Here is a 20,953-nt window from a genome sequence, read left to right as displayed (position 1 = left end):
ATTGTCACTGTCCTGATGGATATAAGTTGTATCTTTCTAAATTGGGGGTGGTTTTCTGAAGAATAAATTTAGACTTTTCATTTATTTTGTCCAAAAAGAGTTGCTTAAATCCATGAGAAACTTTTCAGTTCATTTTTTTTTCATTTTCTAATTATAAATCAAAGCAATTTTATACCAACTCGTTTACTGAAAAACTTATTCAAGTGTGTGTATATGAGTTAAAGTATTTGAAAAACAACTATCTTTTTGTGAATGCTGAGCAATTAACTGTATGTCCAGTGAATTTTTAATAATATCCTTTAGTAATTAATCATACATCATCTGCTTCAAGAAGTTTTCTTTGGTCTTCTCAACTGGATGTGATCTCTCTCTCTTTTTTAAGAAGTTACAACTTTAGTTTGTATATCTTGCAGTGTTTGCCAGGTTTTACTTTATTTTGCAGGATTTTTTTTTTTTTTGAGTAGTAGCTTTAGATTTCAGCATGTGATGAATTTTAGGGTATGATTTTCTTTTTTAAATTCATTTTTGGATCCCTTTAATCTCTTTCCAGGATCTTGAATACAGTATGTGTTAATATTGTTGGCTGACTTTTTTGAATGCCTGTGTATTTGTCATTGTTATTCTTATTTTTGTTGTTCACTCTTTATTCAATATGAGTGTCTGAATGAATCTAAAATTTAAATTGGAGATTCAGGACCATAAAGCCAAGAGAACGATAGAGTGTACTGACCTGTTAATTTTGTCTGCAGCAAAAATGTTTTCTCTACAGTACATTTTAACATTGCTTCTAATTCATAATTAATGTATTCCTTTAAATTCAAGAGTAGAAGTCTCTTTCAAATACAAATAAAAAGGCATTATTTATTCTAAACACATTATTTATGATTTTCCAGAGCAGTCACCATCTCAGTCTGATATTTTTAGAACGAAAACTGTGTTCTTAAATTAGTCCTCATATAACAGCTATTTGAACTTTTTAACTGTTCTTCTGAAGTATTTCTAAAACCATCATATCTTTTCATAAGTTTCTGGGACCAAAAGCCTACCCCAAAATACATAAGTAGCCAAATTATTTCTTATTTATAAATTCATCTTATATTTTTAAAAGACCAGAGCCTTGTTTGCCTTTTGGGTAGAGAAAACCATTAAAATTTTACTTTAATTTTAATTAAGTAAAGTTAAAACCTCAGTATCTGAATCTCAGTAGCAACATTTTAAGTCCTCAAAAGTTACATGGGGAAATTGACTACCATTTTGGATAGTGCAGATATAAAATTCTTCCATCATTACAGAAAGTTCTGTGGGGCAGCAAAGGTTTACAGATTATCTTTTGTTATGTAGCAGCTTTCAGAGACACTTAACACTAGCTCCATTCAAACAACTTAAAGATGAAGAGACAAATTTTATGTTTAGTTGTATTTTCAGTGAAGTTTTCATTTTTTCCTTATTTTTTTTGAAGTTATAACATGTCCTTGACTGTTGTTCTTTAGGTTTTTTCCTTAGAATGTAGGCATTTTTCCAGTACTTGAGAGCTCCTTGATTTTTCTCTTTATCACTGGTTTTCAGTAATTTGATTGTGGTGTATCTGGATGTGGTTTTCCTTGTGTTTATTCTGCTTAGGGTTCAATGAAATTCTTGGATCTATAGGATCATAAAATTTTCATCAAATCTTGCAGATTTTTGGCCACTATTTTTTTAAATATTTCCACTCCTCTGGGACCCCAGATATATGTATGTTAAACACTTGATACTATCATATAACTCACTGAGTCATTGTTTATTTTTTAGTGTTTAATCTCTTTGATACATTGTGGATATTTACTATTTCTAGAACTTCAAATTCACAAATCTGTTCTGGAGTCTTTTCACCTGTAATTTCCATCAAGTGTAATTTTAAATTTTAGATATTATAGTTTTCATCTTTAGATGTTCCACTTGATTCTTTTTTTATATCTTTAATTTGTCACCTGATAATGGTCATATTTTTTGATTTGGGGATCTCTGGGAGGTTTTAAAGGATCTAAAGACTTTGTATTTTATGTTGGTGAGTGTCTTGAGTTCTACTTTTCAAAATGAAGGGGGTTTGGGGAAGAATGGACATATATGTGTGTGTATATATATATATATATATATATATATATATATATACAGCTGAGTCCGTTTGCTGTGCATCTGAAACTATCACAACATTGTTAACTGGCTATACCCCAATATAAAATAAAAAGTTTAAGAAAAGAAGTATTATGCTTTGCTCTCAATGACAGGTTGTTTTGGGTTTAGTGCTATCATCCTGAGAGCTCTTTTTAAATTTTGTTAGGGTGGTCCTTGAGTAGTTTTTACTGCAGGGATTATTTATTCCCATTACTAAGGCCTGGCCCTTCTGATGTTTAAATTTAATGCTTCAGGGATCCATTTTGGACTTTCCACTGCTGCTGGTAGGAACTGAATTATTCTCAGTCTTTTTGTGGCTCTGGGAAGAATTCAGCTCACAGCTTTCCAATAACTTGTTAACCAGCCTCATAGAAGTTCACCTATTGCATGCATATCCTGGGAATCAGCATAGATTCAAGGGACCCCCTAAGATGATTTCTGGAATAACTTCTCTGTATAGCTCTCTTTTCTCTAGAAATCGGCCTCACAAATTCCCGCCTCTTTAGACACCTTAAACTCTGATTTATCACATAAATTCAGTAAGGTCGCTGTCTCTGCTTTCAGTGACACACATGCACACACACACACACACAAACACACACACACCAACTCTATGACGTGGAATGTGCTTCCCAGACAGAGAGCTGGGGCTATCTTAGAATGTACTTTGGTGGGGTTTTTTTGTTTTTTTGTTTTTTTCTCAGATGTCATAGATCAGCACTGCCTGTGGCTGATCTATGACATCTGTTGTTTGGTTCATGTATGTTAGCCTGATTTTCTAGTTGTTTGAGCCAGAGTTAATTTCATCCTTGTTATTCCATCATGACTGAAAGTGGAAGTCTTTCTTCAACTGATGAAGAGTCATGTAACAGAGAAGCACAAGCTAAATATTACGCTATGAGTTAAGGCTTAATTTTTCAAAGAATATTGATAGTGTACAACACGATGACAAAACTCTTTCATTATTAAAATTTGATAGAAACTGACAAATCAGTCTTTATGTGAGAGATTAGATACATATAGATTTTAAGGTGATCAAAAGTCATTAAGTAGAATTACACAAATGGCAGTTTGGGTTTACAGTTATGAGAGTCATCTACATAGAGTAAAAGGATGGACTCAGAGGAAGCATGTTGACAAAGTGAGAATTCAGAGTGCAGTGGTGCCCTCACTTTAAATGTGACTCATAGTCACTGTCAAAGATATACCACTGGGCTCTGTAAACCATGTTTATGACCTAATCTAACAATTCTTGTGCTTGCATTTTAAGCAATTTATTCCTGTCGAGGAAAGAAAATGTCAACCATAAGAATCATTCATTCTTGAAAGTAACTTCATGATATTTCTAAAAATATCTACCACATATATTACTGGTGTTGGATTAGAGTTGTAAGAAAGGTAACCATTTAATACATTGGGGACCCAAAAAATGGATATTTACTTTACTTTTCCTCCTCAGTGTGGTTAAAATACACTAGATTATATGAAGAAGCTAAATTTTTGTTTAAAATACATATGTACACCTTAACTTTTCTTATTTGAATTGATTATCACAGCATTAGCTTGAGGTATGCAATAGCTCAAACTGCAAAATTAAAAAAAAAAAAAGTATCAACTTTCCTTCCCTTCAGTCCTAACCTTTCATAATTCTTAAAGGAAGCCCTTAAATATAGCTAAGCTAAACCAAAACAAGGCAGCAATATAATCCCTGTTTTTAATCATGCCATACTCAATTTTTATGTGGATAATTGTTTATGAAGTCAACCTTCATTATAAGGAGATATTTATAATGTTGTGACCAATATTTAGTAAAATTTTTATAATCCAAGAAATAACCAACAGCCTAATTTGAAACATTTTTATGTTACATTGTTGCTCTTGATTTTAGAAGTAGCTGCTTTAAATGCATAGTGAGTAAATTTTTAAGCATATCCAATTTACCTGCCTTTAAGATTTCCACCTCTTTAGTGCTCAATTTACATGTCATTTTAAATTATTTTTAAAGTAAAATGCACTGATTAATTATTTCTATAGCTATAAGATTTTAAAAGAAATATTTGTATAAAAATATGTCACTGATAAAATGTATCAAATAGCTAGTATTCAACAATGATTATCAATATTAGAGACTGTATCCTTGTTGAAATTTTAGTTTCACCATACTACTTTCTTTAAATTGTTAGGCGCTTTAGAAGATGATGTCTGGCAAAGAATAGTGCTTAATAAATATTGTTGAATGAATGAATTAATTCTAAAGGCTTAAAAAATAAAGCTGTAAGTGCTGGAGTACTTGGAAATAAAAGTTTCATTGAGCTTAATCAAGCACAATTAAACACTCTGCCAAGCTCAGAAAACAGTTTTTAGAAATACTAGCAGTTCTTAGGCAACATAGGAGCCGTTAGTTAAATGAATTAAAAATGAGGTTGAGAATGGAAATTTTGACACAGATACCCAGTCTACTAATTTGCTGATCATTGATGAAAACTAGCTATACATGCTGTTTTTTCTTCTTCTTTTTTTTAAACTTATACTTGATATTGGTTCAGTTAAAGAGAATATACAGAATTAATTCTGGTTAAATCTTTTAATTTCAAAATGTGTTTTTCTTATATCAAATTTTCTAATTAAATTTTAATACCTTTTTTCTCTTCTGCAGCATTTAATGAAATGAATTGTTAGTTTCTGATAGAAGGGTTTTGATAATGAAATAGCTAACATGTCTATCTATTATAGAAAATGTAGAAATAAAATGCATGTTTTCAAACATAAATGGAGGTTACAGTACTATATTCCATCATCAGACCTTAGCCATGTTGGATTTTCTTCTTCATTGACAGATTAAGGTGGCTTATTCCTCAAACTTGCTTCTGAAACATTGACAGACTTAAAAATAAGAACTACAAAATCTTTAATCACTGTGCAGGCCTGAATTTAAATAAGTTTATCAGAAATTTATTCATAAGTATATGCTAAATAATTATAATTAGCCTTCTACTTCATTTTGCAATGCAATATTCACCTTTTATATTACCTAATTTTCTCCTCATGAAAATCAGTAGTACTTGGGGACTTGAGGTTACTTGGTACACTATTGAAAAACTGTTAAAAGCCAGTGATATCCATTCAATCTAATTATTTTCCTTTTGATTTTTTTTTGTTTGTTTGTTTGTTTAAGGATTAAAACAAGGTGAAGCAACCATGACTGGCAAAACACAGACCAGCAATGTCACCAATAAGAATGACCCCAAGTCCATCAACTCGCGTGTTTTCATTGGCAATCTAAATACAGCCATTGTCAAGAAAGTTGACATTGAAGCCATTTTCTCAAAGTATGGAAAAATAGTTGGCTGCTCAGTTCACAAAGGTTATGCATTTGTACAGTACATGAGTGAGCGGCACGCAAGAGCTGCAGTGGCTGGAGAAAATGCCAGGATCATCGCAGGCCAACCGCTTGGTAAGTCCTCCTTGGTTACGGGTTTCACATTAGTGTTCTGGTGTCTGAGCATATCTGGATGTGGTCTTGTTGTTTCAAAGCCAGCACTGCCATAATATTTTTCTCTTAACCAATTACAGCTCTTATATACTTATAATTTATATTATTTTCTCCTTATTTTCTCTACACATTTATAAGCTTGAGATCAAGTCTGCTTTATAATGCTTGGTACCTCCACCAGTCCTAAGAGGTCCAGGTAAATAAAAAATATGCACCATGTTTAGCTTTACTTGACTTGCAATGATGTCTTATATTCCAGGAAACACTGTGTGAAGCAAATAATAATAATAATAATTACCTTTTGTACTTATAGCACTCGCTTTGAGGCACTAATGTATTTTCCTCATGTATTGTTTTTATTTGGGGGAAAGAAGAGATAGAAAATAGCAAAAGGCAATAAATCTTGAGAACTGAAAAAGGAATATAAACTATTCTTTGTTATCTATGCAGGAATCTTGTACGTCATGCCTGTTCAGTCATGTGCAATAATCAGTTTTATGTCTAAAGTCTAGGAAATAGTATAGCTTTTTTTTCCAAAAAAAAAAGAGAATATAATTTGAAGTAAAGGGAAAATTCTTAGGAGAAAATATTTTGTAGTAAGTATGCAGATAAAAGTAAAAATTAGGCAATCTTTTTTCTACATAAGGAAAAAGTATAATTAACACATCAGTGATTCCTAAATTCATATCTCTTGTCATGTTCAGATTCTTATATTAAACTGATTATACAAGGTCTTCTTTTGGATATCCAAGAGGCATCGCAGCTTTATATGCCCAGAACACAGAACAATACTCTTGATTTTTCCCCATTGCAACTTTCTACACCCACATACTTCTCCATCAAAATAAATGGAATCTTCATTTATCCAGTTTTTCAAACAAAATCCTAGGTGTCAGGGAATGAATTGGGAGATTGGGATTGCCATATATACATTACTAATAAGAAAAAAAATACCAAATTGTACACTCTAAATATATGCAGTTTATAGTATGTTAACTGTATCTCAATAAAAGTTCTTAAAAAACAAACAAAAAACCCTAGGTGTCAACTTTGATTCTTTTCTTCCCCCCACACTCCAAATGTAATCCATCATCACACTTCTTACCATCAGTATATCCCAAACTCAATCAAGTTTTAAATCTATACCAATAGCCATCTTATATAGGCCGCTGTTGTCTCAGGTGGACTGCTGAAATAACCCCGTAACTGGTCTCCCTCTTTTCACTCCTGCCAGAGTGTCCCTTTAAAAACACAAATGAGATGATGCCATTAATCTGCTCTTAAGTCTCTAATGCCTTTTCATTGCACCCAGAACAAGGTTTATATTCTATACCACGGCTATGAGGCCCCACACTACCACATCTTCATGTCCATCTCCTCTCTGCCTTCTTGTACCATTTCAGTGTTGCTGGCCATCTTGATTTCCCTCAAACATTCCAAGATTGTTTCTACCTCAGAGGCTTTGGACTTGCTATTCCCTCTGCTCAGAAGACAGATCTTTGCTAATTATTTTTCCCTGCTTTATTGCATGCTGTGTTCACATTTTACTTTCCCATTAGGCTTTTCTGACCAACTTCTCTGAAATAGTCTTCTGCCCTCTTGCCTGCACTGTCTATTCTATTATCATACTTTATATTTTTTCATCACTATCTGGAATTACATATTTTATTTTACTTTTTAATTTTTTTTGGCTGCCCCACGTGGCTTGCGGGATCTCAGTTCCCTGACCAGGGATCAAACCGAGGCAGTGAAAGCCTGAAATCCTAACCAGTAGGCCACCAGGGAACTCCCTAGAATTACATATTTTAATTTATGATGTTACTTCTCTCATGGCCACAGACATAAATATGAAGGAGCATATAAAAGAAACAAGATAAAATAAAAAACATAGACAAATCAAGTTAAGATTGCTGTATTACCAAGTTATATAATGCAATTATGAAAAATTTGGGTCGTGGTATGGAATTCAATTAAGTAAGAGTAAGGTCTGAGGTAATAGTCTTGTGGAAAAGAAAATGTTTTACCTAAGTGTTTGTAATAAAACCACAAATAATCATTACCATATAGGAATATAGTTTTATTTAAAGTTAATTGCTTCCAAAACACATTGGTAAGTTTTCCTTTTGTCGTTTTTCTTTTCAATGTCCCCATTCTACTTGTTTTCCTTGATACTGGAATTTTCTGACCAATTCTGCTTTACCTTCTAAGTTGGCATCTCTGCATCAGGGCCACATCTGAGCAATGTCAGACAAATACCCGTTTATTGTCTGTACCCTGATCGTTAGGAGACTAGTACATACTTATAGAAATGCATTTTATTATTTTTAAAAATTAATTACCAATATAAAGCCAGTTGAAAGCCCAGTTCATGTGTTAATGAACTATAGCTAATTTTCCAGAGTCCCTTTTCCTATGTTGGGGAGGGAGAAATTTCCCCTCTTGAGTACTTGTGTGTGGGCTAATAATAAAATTGGCATAACACAGATTAACAGGAGAAATAAAACTGTAATTCGTACACATGGAAGTCTTATAGAAATGGGACCTGAGAAGTGGCCAGAGCAGGCAGCTTTTATACTTTTGAGACAAAGAAGCAATAAATTTGAGAGGAATTGACAGGACAGAGAAACTTTGGTTTGGAGACTTAGTACAGAGTTTAATCAAAGTTTGGCCTTGGTTAGAACATTAGTAAAGAAGTAAGAAGATTTGTTTACAGGATTCTCTACCCGAATTCCCTATCTCTAGCAATAAGGGTGACCTTCTAATTTCAGTTGTAGGAAGGGCACCTTTCACATGAGGGAGATTTATTTCCTGACTTTAGAGAGCCAGAGAGGAGTGTCACTGTCCCTCTTGCATTGGCTCTTTCTTAAGTAACTTTAATTCAAAATAATCAGTATGCCAATGAGGCATATTTGGGGGCAGCCTACTCTGGCCCCCAACACCTATAACTGCTCACTTATTCACTCTCCTTTTGAGAAGAATGCAATGGGGAAGGAGCAATAGCCACACTAAAAATTTAGTGCCTTACTTTGAAATACTGAGAAAAAAAATGACAACATCGAATCACTGTGCTTTGAGAGCTACAGAATTAAATTGTGCTTCTAATACGATACCATTTTTCATTCCCATTCATTCTTATGGAATCCTCTCTCGGTTGTGTCCTCCAGTTAATCTCTGGGGCACCTATCTTAATCAGCCATAATCACCCTTTTTGCCTGAATCCAAGTCAAAAACTTTTTATTCTTCTTGTTGAAATCTAGTCTCTCACTCCATGTCTAAGCCAAATGCCTTTTCATACAAAGCAAGTCTTTACAACTTAGTAACTTTGCTTTTCAGGACAAGTGTTTCAACATACCCAGCTTTTCTTAAACCATATTGGTTGGGGCTTCTCTGGTGGTGGGGTGGTTAAGAATCCACCTGCAAATGCAGGGGACACGGGTTCAATCCCTGGTCCCAGGTGCCTCGCAGCAACTAATCCCTTGCGCCACAACTACTGAGCCTGCGCTCTAGAGCCTGCGAGCCACAACTACTGAGCCTGTGTGCTGCAACTACTGATGCTTGCCCACCTAGAGCCCATGTTATGCAACAAGAGAAGCCACTGCAATAAGAAGCCTGTGCACTGCAATGAAGAGTAGCCCCTGGTCTCCGCAACTACAGAAAGCCCGCTTACAGCAATGAAGACCCAACACAGGCAATAAATAAAATAAATAAATAACTTTTTTTTTAAAAAAGCCATATTGCTAGAGACTCAGGCAAAGGCTTGACTTCCAGTTGTTCCTCATAGGAAGCTGGTTCCTGAAGAAAACGCTTAGTTTCCCAGCAGATATATCCATTTCCGGCTTTAAATATTTTGGTTTTGGTGACAGGAGGAAACTTAGGTTTAGGTAAAATCACTTGTTTCTTGAAATTTTTGACTCTCAAATAAACCTTTTGTGATTTACAACTCCCACGAAGCCCTACAAGCCCTTAAATTGAAGTAGATTGATTATGCATCAAATAATAGACCACTCTCATATGAAATTGATATTAACTTCATGTACCACAACCTATATAAGCATTCTTCTTTCTCTTTAGAGTGGGAAGAAAATTAATATTAAGCCATTCATTGGGCTAGTACTTTGCTTATATTATCATATTTGATCTAAATGCATATTCAAGTAACTTCTTCTAAGTAGAAACAATCTTAATATCACAATGTCTTTAAAATTTTATATACAATTTAGAAATTAAAGTTAAGAATCAATAGTACCAAAAAAAAAATTGAACATCCTAATGTGAGTTCTTATGATTCTATGGAATTGTAGTTTATCCTTAAACTAAGAATTGGTTATGCATGTGATGAAACCTAGAATTTATTAAATGGAAAACATTTATAGCCATTTTGTATCTGCAAGAAAGGGGACACTGAAATGTTTTAAGTTGGGGAATAATATATTGAAATTGTTTTGAAATTGAAAGAATAATCCACTAGCAGTTTGATGGATAGATTAATGTGACATAAAACTAGAAACAGGGACATGTGTTGGGAACCTACTAAAAGAGTACAGGTTTCAAAGTATGAAAATGAAGAGGGAAAAATTAGGAAAATGAGGTAGGATCAATAAGACTTAACTAGTTGGCACAATAGGTGAGACAGAGGGAGAGAAGAATCAACAATGATTCCCACATGTCTGGTTTGAGTTCTCTGTTGGATTGACTTGCAGATTGCTAGGATGACAGAGAATGATTTCCAAAGGAAAAAAGATTTTTGTATAAGACAATGATTTCAGGATTGAATAGATGTATTAAGATTGATGTACATGCCTCAGGATATCCAGGTACATGTATCTAGTAGAATCTTGTATATGCAGTTTCAAACTAAGAGTAGAGATTTGGACTGAGTAAAAGAAATGTGAGTCAGCAACACAGATAGTGTTAAAACTATGGAGATGAATAAGCTCACCCTGGGAAAGTATATAAAGTGAAAAGAATATTGGGTGAAAACGGATCTGTGGATAAATTTTTGGGTCCAAATAACTGGAAGACCCTTTCTGATAAGCCTTCTGGAAATCTAAATCCGAACTACTTTCTTCCCAGCTTTGATCTCCCAGTTCTAGGTTGTAGTTTCCATGTCCTTCCTTAAACTTCCTGTATTACACGACTACTTTCTTAGCTGTTGATCCTTATGTCAGTTCCCTTAAACTATTAATAATTTCCAAACTTCCAAGGCCATATGTGCAGGTGTTCTTATTGATTCTAATATTTAAAAATCTCATTTAGGAGAGCTTAAGCATATTACCATTAAAGCCTAAGTTTCTTTCCATATCAGTGTCTTCTATACCCAAAGCCATCTGCCCAGCTGAGTAGCAGAGAAAACTTTATCCACCTTGCCCAATTTCAGTGTCTGCCTTTAATAAAACCATTGGCATAAATATCTTCAGACCAATTGCTAGTCAGCTGTTGCAGACCCGGTCAGGATGATTTTACTCACTTGACCACATTAGTATACCTGAACATTTAAGAACAAGAACTCCATATACCTGTATTACAAAATACTCTGTATCTTTCTGGAGAAAACATCTTTTAACCATGAAATTATCATCAAATTCTGATTTGAAATTTTAAGTATATATTTTACATTCTTTTCAAATTCACATAAAGTGAGAAATTATTTTAAAAATTGCTGGATTCTACCTAAAAATTATAGTGCATAGAGTAACTAAAGGAGCTCAGAAATGATTGCTCAAAATATTGGAACTTTAATCTGGATTTTGAAAGTAGGTCACAGTCTAATGTTTTGATTAACTTTTCTCACTTGGATTTTTTATTCATACTATGTTGACAAAGAGTCCTAAATTTTATACCATGATCCATGAAGAGGCACCTTGAATTCGTTCCATGGCCTATCCATTTTACCAACATGATAATGAACCCAAGGAATGTTTTACTGAATACATAGTTTGCTTCCTGAGGTTATTTTCCCTAAAGTCATATAGCACCTAAACTAATAATTAAGGTGATATTTTTCCCTTGGAGTTAGACTCCTATGTATTTATTACTCCAGAGCAATTAAACAAAAACAGAGTACTTATTTCCTCAAACTGAAATTAATGTCTCCAGTTAATCTATGATTACAGCATGTCCCAGACTTGATTGTGACCCAAAGGTGTGCTTTCCCCTTTTCTACACTATTTTTTAAGGTTTATGCCTTTGTTTTGTTTTGTTTTGTTTTTTATAAATTTATTTTATTTATTGATTTATTGGCTGTGCTGGGTCTTCGTTGCTGCATGTGAGCTTTCTCTAGTTGGGTCGAGTGGGGGATACTCTTTATTGCAGTGCGTGGGCTTCTTATTGTGGTGGCTTCTCTTGTTGTGGAGCACGGGCTTCTAGGCATTCAGGCTTCAGTAGTTCCAGGACACAGGCTCAGTAGTTGTGGCTCACAGGCTCTAGGGTGCAGGCTCAGTAAACGTGGCGCAAGGGCTTAGCTGCTCTGCGGCATGTGGGATCTTCCCTGCCCAGGGATTGAACCTGTGTCCCCTGCATTGGCAGGTGGATTCTTAACCACTGTGCACCCACAGAAGTCCCTATTCCTTTGTTTTTCAGTTCACAGTTCACTCATTCAAACTTGTGTGGCACGTAATCTCATGCCAGCTGTGACCCCAGTCTGAGACACAAGTTTCAAAATCATTCTCTCTTCTTTTCCCCATTGATATCTCCTTTTCTTATTCCCAGGTCACAGTTGGCAGTCTGAGGAAATTTACCTGATAAATACCCTTTATCATATGTTTTGAGATATGATCATTGACCACACTAAAGGATTTTAAATAAATAAACTGGGTAGAAAGATGAATGTTGCCTCTGGGTACCCATCACAGCATACCCTGTGGGTATTATAAAGAAAAGGAAACTAGGTCATAACTTAATTTTGTTTTCAGTTCTTTAGCACCTTTTGCACCACAGTAGAAAAAGGGCTATCCTTTTTTTATCCCTGGCTTCCTGCCTTTGATATACAATGAAGGATTGCTAAACTTTGGGAAAGAACAATTGATTGCACTTTCATCCACAGTACTTGGGGATTCTTAAAGAATCAGAATCTAACTGTGAAATTATTCTGAATAATTTTTGTAAAAAACACAATTTCTATAGTGTAAAACTCCTTATAAAAATGTATTTCAATTTGGTTATTTAAAATAATTTAAATTTAGTAGTTTAAAAGAGGATCCTCTTGGATTCAAAGTTTTGTTAATAATAGAAATATTTGTTATATGTTTTAATCCAGATTTAGCCACTGGAACTGGTTTTTCTAAAACACATTATGTTGAAAGGTAAAGTAAACATTTTAAATATTTAATACTGACAATTTTTATATGAGAGGTCACACATAAAGTGTCCTTTTGTACCAAAGTATCATGCAGAGGTTGGAGACTAAGTCTAGATCAGTGCCAATTTCTACTGATTACGCTTGTCTTGATTACACACAGGCTATAAATAAACATTTGTAATGTCTTTATTTTTAGATAATTTCACTCAGGATGGTTGCAGCAGCACAATTTATGAACTTAGGAAGTCAGTTGTTAATAGTGGGAGGAATCCAGAACTAAAAAATCATTTATCTATAGAAATCATTTTTGCTTTAAAACCTATATACAGGTTCCTGTTGTTTGAGGACCAAAGTTTAGCTTAAAAAAAGAATACATAAACTAAAGAATTAAATTAATGTTATTCCATTACAAATGTCTTACAAATGCTTAAGGAATTCAAAGAAAGAGCATGAATAGGGATTGCTAGTTTTAAAGTAAATCTAGTTTAATCCTGATCATGAGGGAAGTAATGGAAAATGCATCATTAAGAAGGAAGATATTGGAGAGCAATCCCAGATATGGACAAAGAAGGAGAAAACAAGCAAATGCTGGTAAGAATCCATCAAGTGCACCCTAGGAGTAGTGGATTTCAAAAGTGTTTTTATTCTCCTCTACCATTCTGCACCCAGAGTGATCTTTTCAGAATACAAATTTAACCATATCAACCTTTAATAAAAACTATGAGTGATTCTTCATGGTTCTCAAAAAAAGAGACTGAAACCCTTTCCGTGGTCTACAACTTTCTATATGATTTGTTTCCTGCTCATCTGCAGACCTATAGCTCCATCTAAATTGACTTCTACTGGTTCTTTGAACAAGTCTTCTTCTTTCCCTCACCGGGACTTTTGCACATGCTGTGTGAGTGTGTGGAATATCCTTGCCAAGCTCCCCACCATCTCACCTCACTTTCCCACTTCTTCACTCCTTCATTTGACAGTTCATCCTTCAGATCTCAGGTGCAATGTCATTACTTTAAGGAAACCTACTCTGATACCTTAATCCTATTAGTGTTCCTTTCTAGCACGTATCTTGTTTTCAATTATTTTTTTATATTTACTATTTTGTGATAGGTATCTTTGCCTTCTTCCCTTAGGCTAAGTTCCTTGAGAACATTGACTATACATGTTTATACTAATCTTCTTAGCACCGTGCAGTGCAAATGCTTAGTACGTATGTGCTGGGTGAATGGTTGGATGTTTAGAGGAACAGGTGGATTTCATTAAAGGACCTTTTACCTCCATTGAAAAGTGTAACACAAGAAGATGCAGACAGAAAGAAAAAAGGAGAAGGAGAAAGAGGAGGAGAAAGAAGAAGAAGGGGCAGTTGCAAGTTCCCTGGAAAGCAAGTAATTACAATGGGGTTGTTGTAAAGAGAAGGTACTGTGGTCTCCTCGTGAAGGGATTCAGTCTCTCTGAAGCCAGACACCTGAGAAGTAGCTATTCAATAGGCCTGATTTAATTTTTCTAAATCTATTCCAGGCTTTAATAAGCATCAAATGTTAACATATACATATTTTATTCAAAGTTTATAGTAAATGATATATGGGTTTAAAGAAAGATTTTATTCATGGAATACTTCCTTTACATTCCTTAAAATGGCACTCTTTCCTAGTTTTCTTTTGTTAATGGCTAGATATTTGCACAGTACTTTATCACTGTCAAAGCTTTTCAAACAAAGATTATCTTTTTTGATTGTCACAACAATACCGAGAGAGAGGTAATATGAGTATTCATGTCTATTCTACTGGACAGGAAATGAAGCTCAGAGAAATAAACTTGCCTTTATATGCTGATGCAGAATATCAAACTCACATAATCTCATCCTAATTATTTTCACTCTTTATTCTTGCCAGCATTTTTTTTCACATCAATATCCAAATCAGGGTACTTCTGAGAGTGAGAAGGGATGTTATTAATGATAATGCTGTGATGTCAGGCTTAAACAAGTCTACTTGAATCCATGGTCCTGTTGCATTTTACTTAAGGTAGAATTGTGAACTTGCTTGATCTTTCTCATAGGACAATTATTATATAGTCTTTTAGTTAAAGTATACCAGCCTCAGTATCTGATAAACCCTCACATCTCAATAGTTAACATAATAGAAATTTATTTCTTTCTCACATAAAATACAATCAGTGTCCTAGGGAGGAGATGGGTGAGAACGGAAACTGTCAGTCTTTCTTCCAGGAACCAGGCTGCAGGATGTTCTGACATCTTTCAAGGAGTGGCTACTGTAGGGGAGGTGAACTTTTCCTTTCTTCTCTTCAAGGTTCTTTGGCTGATCTAATTGTTAAATTAACATAAGACACACGAAGAGGAGAAAAACAAGTTTAATTTGTGCCTATACAAACATGAAACTCAAAGTGACCAAAGCAGGCAGCTTATAAAAGCTTGTCCTTATAGACAAGGAAACAATAAATCTGTGAAGAAATGGCAAGACAAAGGGGTTTGTCCTTGGAGTAGTAAATTAGTAAAGAAGTAACAAAATTTGTTTATGTAGCCTTCTGGGCCTCAAATTTCCTACTTCTGGTGATAAGGATGTCTCTCTAATTCCTGGAACAAAGAGAGTACCTTTCCCATGGGAGATTTATTTCTTGTTTTCAGGGGGGCAAAAGAGGATTAGAGTGTCCTTCTTGCATTGGCTGTTTCTCAGGTATTAATAACTTTAATTTGAAATTATCAATATGCCAAAGTGGCATATTTTGGGGTGGTCTCTCCTGAATCCCATCACTACCATGGACCCAGAAAGAAGTCAAACAGCAGACTGGTGAAAAAAGAGGGAGGGTGGTGCTCTGGCAGTTTTTCATTTCAAGCCTGAAAGTGGCGCTCATCTTATCTGCTTACATTTCACTGAGCACACCTAGATGCAAATGGGGCTAGGCAGCCATTCCCACCAGTAACTGGTAAATCTTTAGTGGGCAGATGCTTCTTTGCCACATGTGGTAAAGTAACTTGAAGAAGTTATTCACTCAGAATCCATTTCTTAACCTGTAAAATGAAAATAGCAATGCTTAGTTCTGTGTATAACGCAGAACTCATGTATTTGTGAAGTGCTTAGAACGTTGCTTGCATGTGGTACGAACCTTGCGATAAAAGTTAAAATGCTATGAGAAACCCTCTATATCTTTTTATTTTGGCTGCACCATTCTGAGCAGATTTTGAATAGATGGTATAGGAAGTCCATAATAGTAGAGCCAATAATTGAGGAGAATAAGAAATCAATTTAGGTGATTACAAGTTTGATGGGAGATAACTCTAGAAAAGGAGTGATTTCAGATTAGTGTTATAAGGATGGGCGGATATGGAGAGGTAATTCCCAGTGGATGAAGCAGTATACCTGGAGTGCTAATTCAGGCAGAAGTGAATAAAGGCCTATGGTCTCATAGAGAAGAGTGGAGAGAGAGAAGACTGACACCAGGCTGTGCAGGGTCTTGCATGATATATTGATGAATGTAAGTGTGTAGAAAGACTTATGAGGTTGTCTTCTGTCTAATGAAGACTGACTTCAAAAAAAATCTTATATTTATTAACTATCATTTAAGTTGCTGTTATGTTTTAGGTATGTAATATATTATTTAATATGCACATTGATTTCCTTGTACTGTTGAAATATTCATTCACTTCTTCATTCATGTGTAAGCCAGTTATTAATGTTCTATTCCAGCCAAGATATCAACTAGGGTGATGACTACTGGAAATGAAGATTACATGCAGAGTTAGTGCAATTGTTACAAGCTATTTACTGAATATTTTATTCATTTATTTATTTATTTTTAAATATATTTATTGGATTTATTTTTTTATTGGCTGTGTTGGGTCTTTGTTGCTGCTAGTGGGGGCTACTCTTCATTGTAGTGTGTGGGCTCCTCATTGTGGTGGCTTCTCTTGTGGAGCATGGGCTCTAGGCGCATGGGCTTCAGTAGTTGCGGCACACAGGCTCAATAGTTGTGGCACATGGGCTTAGTTGTTCTGCAGCATGTGGTATCTTCCTGGAGCAGGGCTCGAACCCGTGTCCCCTGCATTGGTAGGCAGATTCTTAACCACTGCACCACCTAGAAAGTCCTGAATATTTTATTTTTATTCTCTGTTGTTGTAATTTAATTATCTGCATTTAGTAACATGGTGCCTGTATTTTGCAATTTCTTGTGGATGGTATATAGCAATACATGTCTTTAGAGCAGTGTTTCCTAACCTTGGTAGTATTTAAATTTTAGGCCTTTGTTTTGGGAGCTTGTTATGTGCATTGTGGGATGTTTAACAGAAACCCTGACTTCTACCTACTAGACACCAGTGGCACCCACTCCCAGTAGTGACAACTGAAAATGTATCCAGGTATTTCCAAAAGTCCTTTGAGAGGCAAAACCACCGCTGGTTAAGAAGCACTGCCTTAGGGAAATCATAACAAAATTAACTCCATTAACTTAGTAATCTTATAATAGTTTTAAACAAGATAAACTATATGAAAACAATGCCTTGCATTATTTTGACAGTAACTGATAATTCGTATTAAGGAGAGATCTTTTCCAGTTGTCCAGAAAACAAAACTTGGTAGGTGCATTTCAGAGCAATTATTATAATGTGTTTATGGCCATAGCTTACTACTTGTATCACCAGTTTGTTTTAATCCTTAGAAACACAAACACCAGAAACAAATTAATCCATCAATAGACACATTTACACATTTACTGATTTAAGCAGTTTTTAAAGCTCTCTTTCCCATCACATGTTTAATATAATTCCTCTTAGAGATGTGATTTTTTTCATTAAATCCTTCCATTCAAACATTTCAAATCACCACTAGAAATTATGAAGAACAAGCTTTATAAAAGTGTTCAGTGAAAAATACTGAGTTCTGAGACTATTCAGGTGCTCAGGATGATGTTCAAATATATTTTATTCAACAGTACCACTAAAAACTTGTTAAAACAGAGAAACTAAGAATCACAGCATCCCTAGTTGATGTTTTCTCTAACAAATACATTAGTTCTCCTATTGCGTCTGTCCTACTCCATTTTGATAAGAGTTATTCTCCTGCATATGCCTTCAGGTACAAATTAGATGCAATGTCTGAACATCCAGTAAGGACAGACTGTTAGAGAGCCTGGGCTGAAATGATAAGTACAGATGATTATTTTGGACAATGTAGTCTATTGCAGAAACCCTTGAGAAGTGCAGAACCCCGTAAGAAGTATACAACCCTTGCAGGGGCTTCTAAGTCATGAAAATCTTGTAAAAAACATCCAAAGAATATTGCCAATAATGGTGAACACTTTTAGCAAGGCATCATTATATAAAACTATTACAATTTGTACTGATAAAAAAAAATTAGCTTTTGCCTGCCTCAGTGTCTGAAGAACATATTATCATCATACTTTCTCAACTTGATAGTTTGACAAAGTTTTCACTTCCCAAGGCATAAAACATAAGCTAATCCTACAGTTAATTTGAACATTAGCTGCAATGACAATATGAAAATTGAATTAGTAAATCTTTGAATTTTTCTTCCTTTGGAACTATTTGCCATTCCAGCTTTCTTTCTCCACTAAAGAAATGTCCCACATCCCTATAGTTTAAACAACCAATTTTCCAACAAATTTTATATTATCTAGATACACTAAGTGGTTGTCAGTTGAAAATGTTATGTTTAGATGACCATTATATTTGTTTTCAAAAACCTATTCACAAGGCTGTGAAGGCTCTTGAATGATATACATGAGTGAAAGCATAAAGAATTACTTATTAGATGGTATTCAGTATAAGTCATTTTTATTTCATCTTTTCTGTAGTTGAGAGAAATATATTGTCATTCTGAAACAGTAGATTTTAGTGAGAACATTTTAAGCTATATGTTATTTTCACTGATCAAACTTCTCAAAGAAGTTCAAGATTTACTCACTCACATTTAAAAAAATAACTTTTCATCATCCTTCGTGGATGCTAGATAATTAATTTCATTAACCCCATTTTATAAAAAGGAAGATCTTATAGTGTACTGGTGTTATAGAAAGCATGTTTTCATATAGACAAAAGCCTTGAAACTGCCTTTTAATTTTCAAAATTGCTGTATGTTATCCTTAATTCTACTATCCAAGCTGTACATATTTGATAATTGCTTGATAAGTCTTCATCCTCTTCCTCCTTCCATCTTCATCCTCATCTTCCACTGTTCTCAGAAAATAAGTAGTAAAAATAACACTCTGGACTGCAGAGCACAAAATGCTTTTCAGGTTTTCAGTAATTAAACAGAGCTACTTTATGTGCTGTAACAAATGCTAATTAGCAAAATTCCAGGATATAGTGTATTACTGAACTAACAATCTGTCATCCAGGAAGATACATGTCCCCATATATGATAGAAAGCCTGAGGGATTTTCCTTATGTCTCTAAAATTGTTTATTTTACTCAATCACTGAACCTAAATTAGTGAAAGCAGTTGTGGATACTGTTTTTGAGCAATTTTTCACTAAGGCTATCGCTGGAAACTCCTGAGCAACAATAAGAAGGACCTTATTAGCTCTAACTTGTTCTAACTTCTCCCCTAGAACAAAGCTGGACACAATGATAGATAAAATACACTACCTCAAGTTATCCTTTAATCTTGTTAGTAAAATGTCTGAAAATCACAGATGAATTGATTTCAAAATACGTTACTAGTATGAACATTAATTCTTTCAACAGTATTTGTATAATTTTGTTAGATGCTTGCAAACACACATTAAGCTCTAGAAGGGCATAGAAACACAATGCCACACCAAAATAAAATAAAAGTAGGGGAGAAGAAAGATAGCAGTGAAGTAGAAGGATGTGGAATGCATCCCTCTCCACAGATGCATCAGGAATACATCAAAAGATGCAATAATTCCCACAGAGAACCAGCTGAACATCAGCAGACGACCTTGGACACAAGAAAGGACTGCAAAGATCTCGACATAACTGAGTAGGACAGAGGGGGAAAAAAAGGAGAAAGAGGAGGAGAAGAAAGGAAAGGGATGGGTCCCACACCCTGGGGCAGGGGGAGCTGAAACAGAGGGGAGATTGCCAAATTTGGGGAAACATCCCTTATCTGACGGGAAACCCCTTCTCCAATGGGGAATTTCCCTGGGTCAGAAGGGAGGCATTTGGGACTGTTTAAAGAGGGTGAAGTGGCTGACCTGGGGCAGATGGGAAAGAGTGAGAAACACATGGAGGGTCCACACCATGGCTCAGCATGTCCAGACTGAGATGGCGCTTCAAAGCTGAACAGGGGGTCTGGGAGCTGGAATGTGGGAACTGGAAAACTGGTTCAGGGTGAGAAACTTTGTTGGCAGTGGGGAGATGGACTGAGAAGACAGGAGGGAAGAAATCCGCAGTGGAGGATGCCTACCACAGAAAGCCGGGTGGCCATGGTGGCAGTTCCCTACTGCTGACTCGCAAGCAGGGGGAGGAGCCACAGGTGTAGATTCTCTCTCGGTGCCTGCAATGGACAAAGGAAGGACCCCTCTGGGCCTGGCTAACACAGTCAGGGATAACAAAGGCCCCCAGGTGGGACTGGCCTAGAGTGCCTGCAGCTGAGAGCCAAAAGTCCACAGAGTGGCCCAGCTCTGGAGACATTCTGCTTTCACCTGAGCTGCTGGCATCACTCTGCAACAGGCACTGCCATGGCTGACTGAGCCACGGTGACCCAGACAGGGTGCCATACTGGAGTTATAGCAGTGGGGAGAAGCTGCGGTTGTAGTCACAATCTCAGCCTGAGCCACTGGTGTCCCTCTGCAACAGGCACCAACAGAGACACCCGAGTCGCTGTGACCCAGGCAGGGCGCCACTGCTCACTCACTCCCAGCGGAAGGAGCCATTATTGTACCCTCTCTCTTCCCACACACTGACACACCAGCACTTACAGACAAACAATAAAGGAAGCTCTGCTGGTTGCAGAGTAATACAAAAAGCCCAAGGCAGGTAGAAAGACACTTACAGATGAGACCCCAAAGAAACA

The 20,953-nt window shown here is 35.6% G+C and overlaps 1 protein-coding gene across 4 annotated transcripts in view; it reads left to right on the top strand.

The window, feature by feature from the left end:
• Nucleotides 1-20,953, top strand: part of RALYL (RALY RNA binding protein like) — a 726,682-nt gene that overhangs the window by 300,156 nt on the left and 405,573 nt on the right. For all 4 annotated transcript variants that reach the window (XM_057735922.1, XM_057735921.1, XM_057735919.1 and 1 more), the window contains exon 2: nucleotides 5,327-5,605. In XM_057735922.1, coding sequence (XP_057591905.1) covers nucleotides 5,350-5,605 — 256 coding nt within the window. In that variant the 5' untranslated portion in view covers nucleotides 5,327-5,349. The remainder of the gene's footprint in view (nucleotides 1-5,326; nucleotides 5,606-20,953) is intronic.

This window comes from Hippopotamus amphibius, chromosome 5 (assembly GCF_030028045.1).
Source record: "Hippopotamus amphibius kiboko isolate mHipAmp2 chromosome 5, mHipAmp2.hap2, whole genome shotgun sequence".
Lineage (NCBI taxonomy): Eukaryota > Metazoa > Chordata > Mammalia > Artiodactyla > Hippopotamidae > Hippopotamus > Hippopotamus amphibius.
The sequence above is the reverse complement of the archived record's forward strand: the minus strand, read 5'-3'. Positions and strand labels throughout refer to the sequence as shown.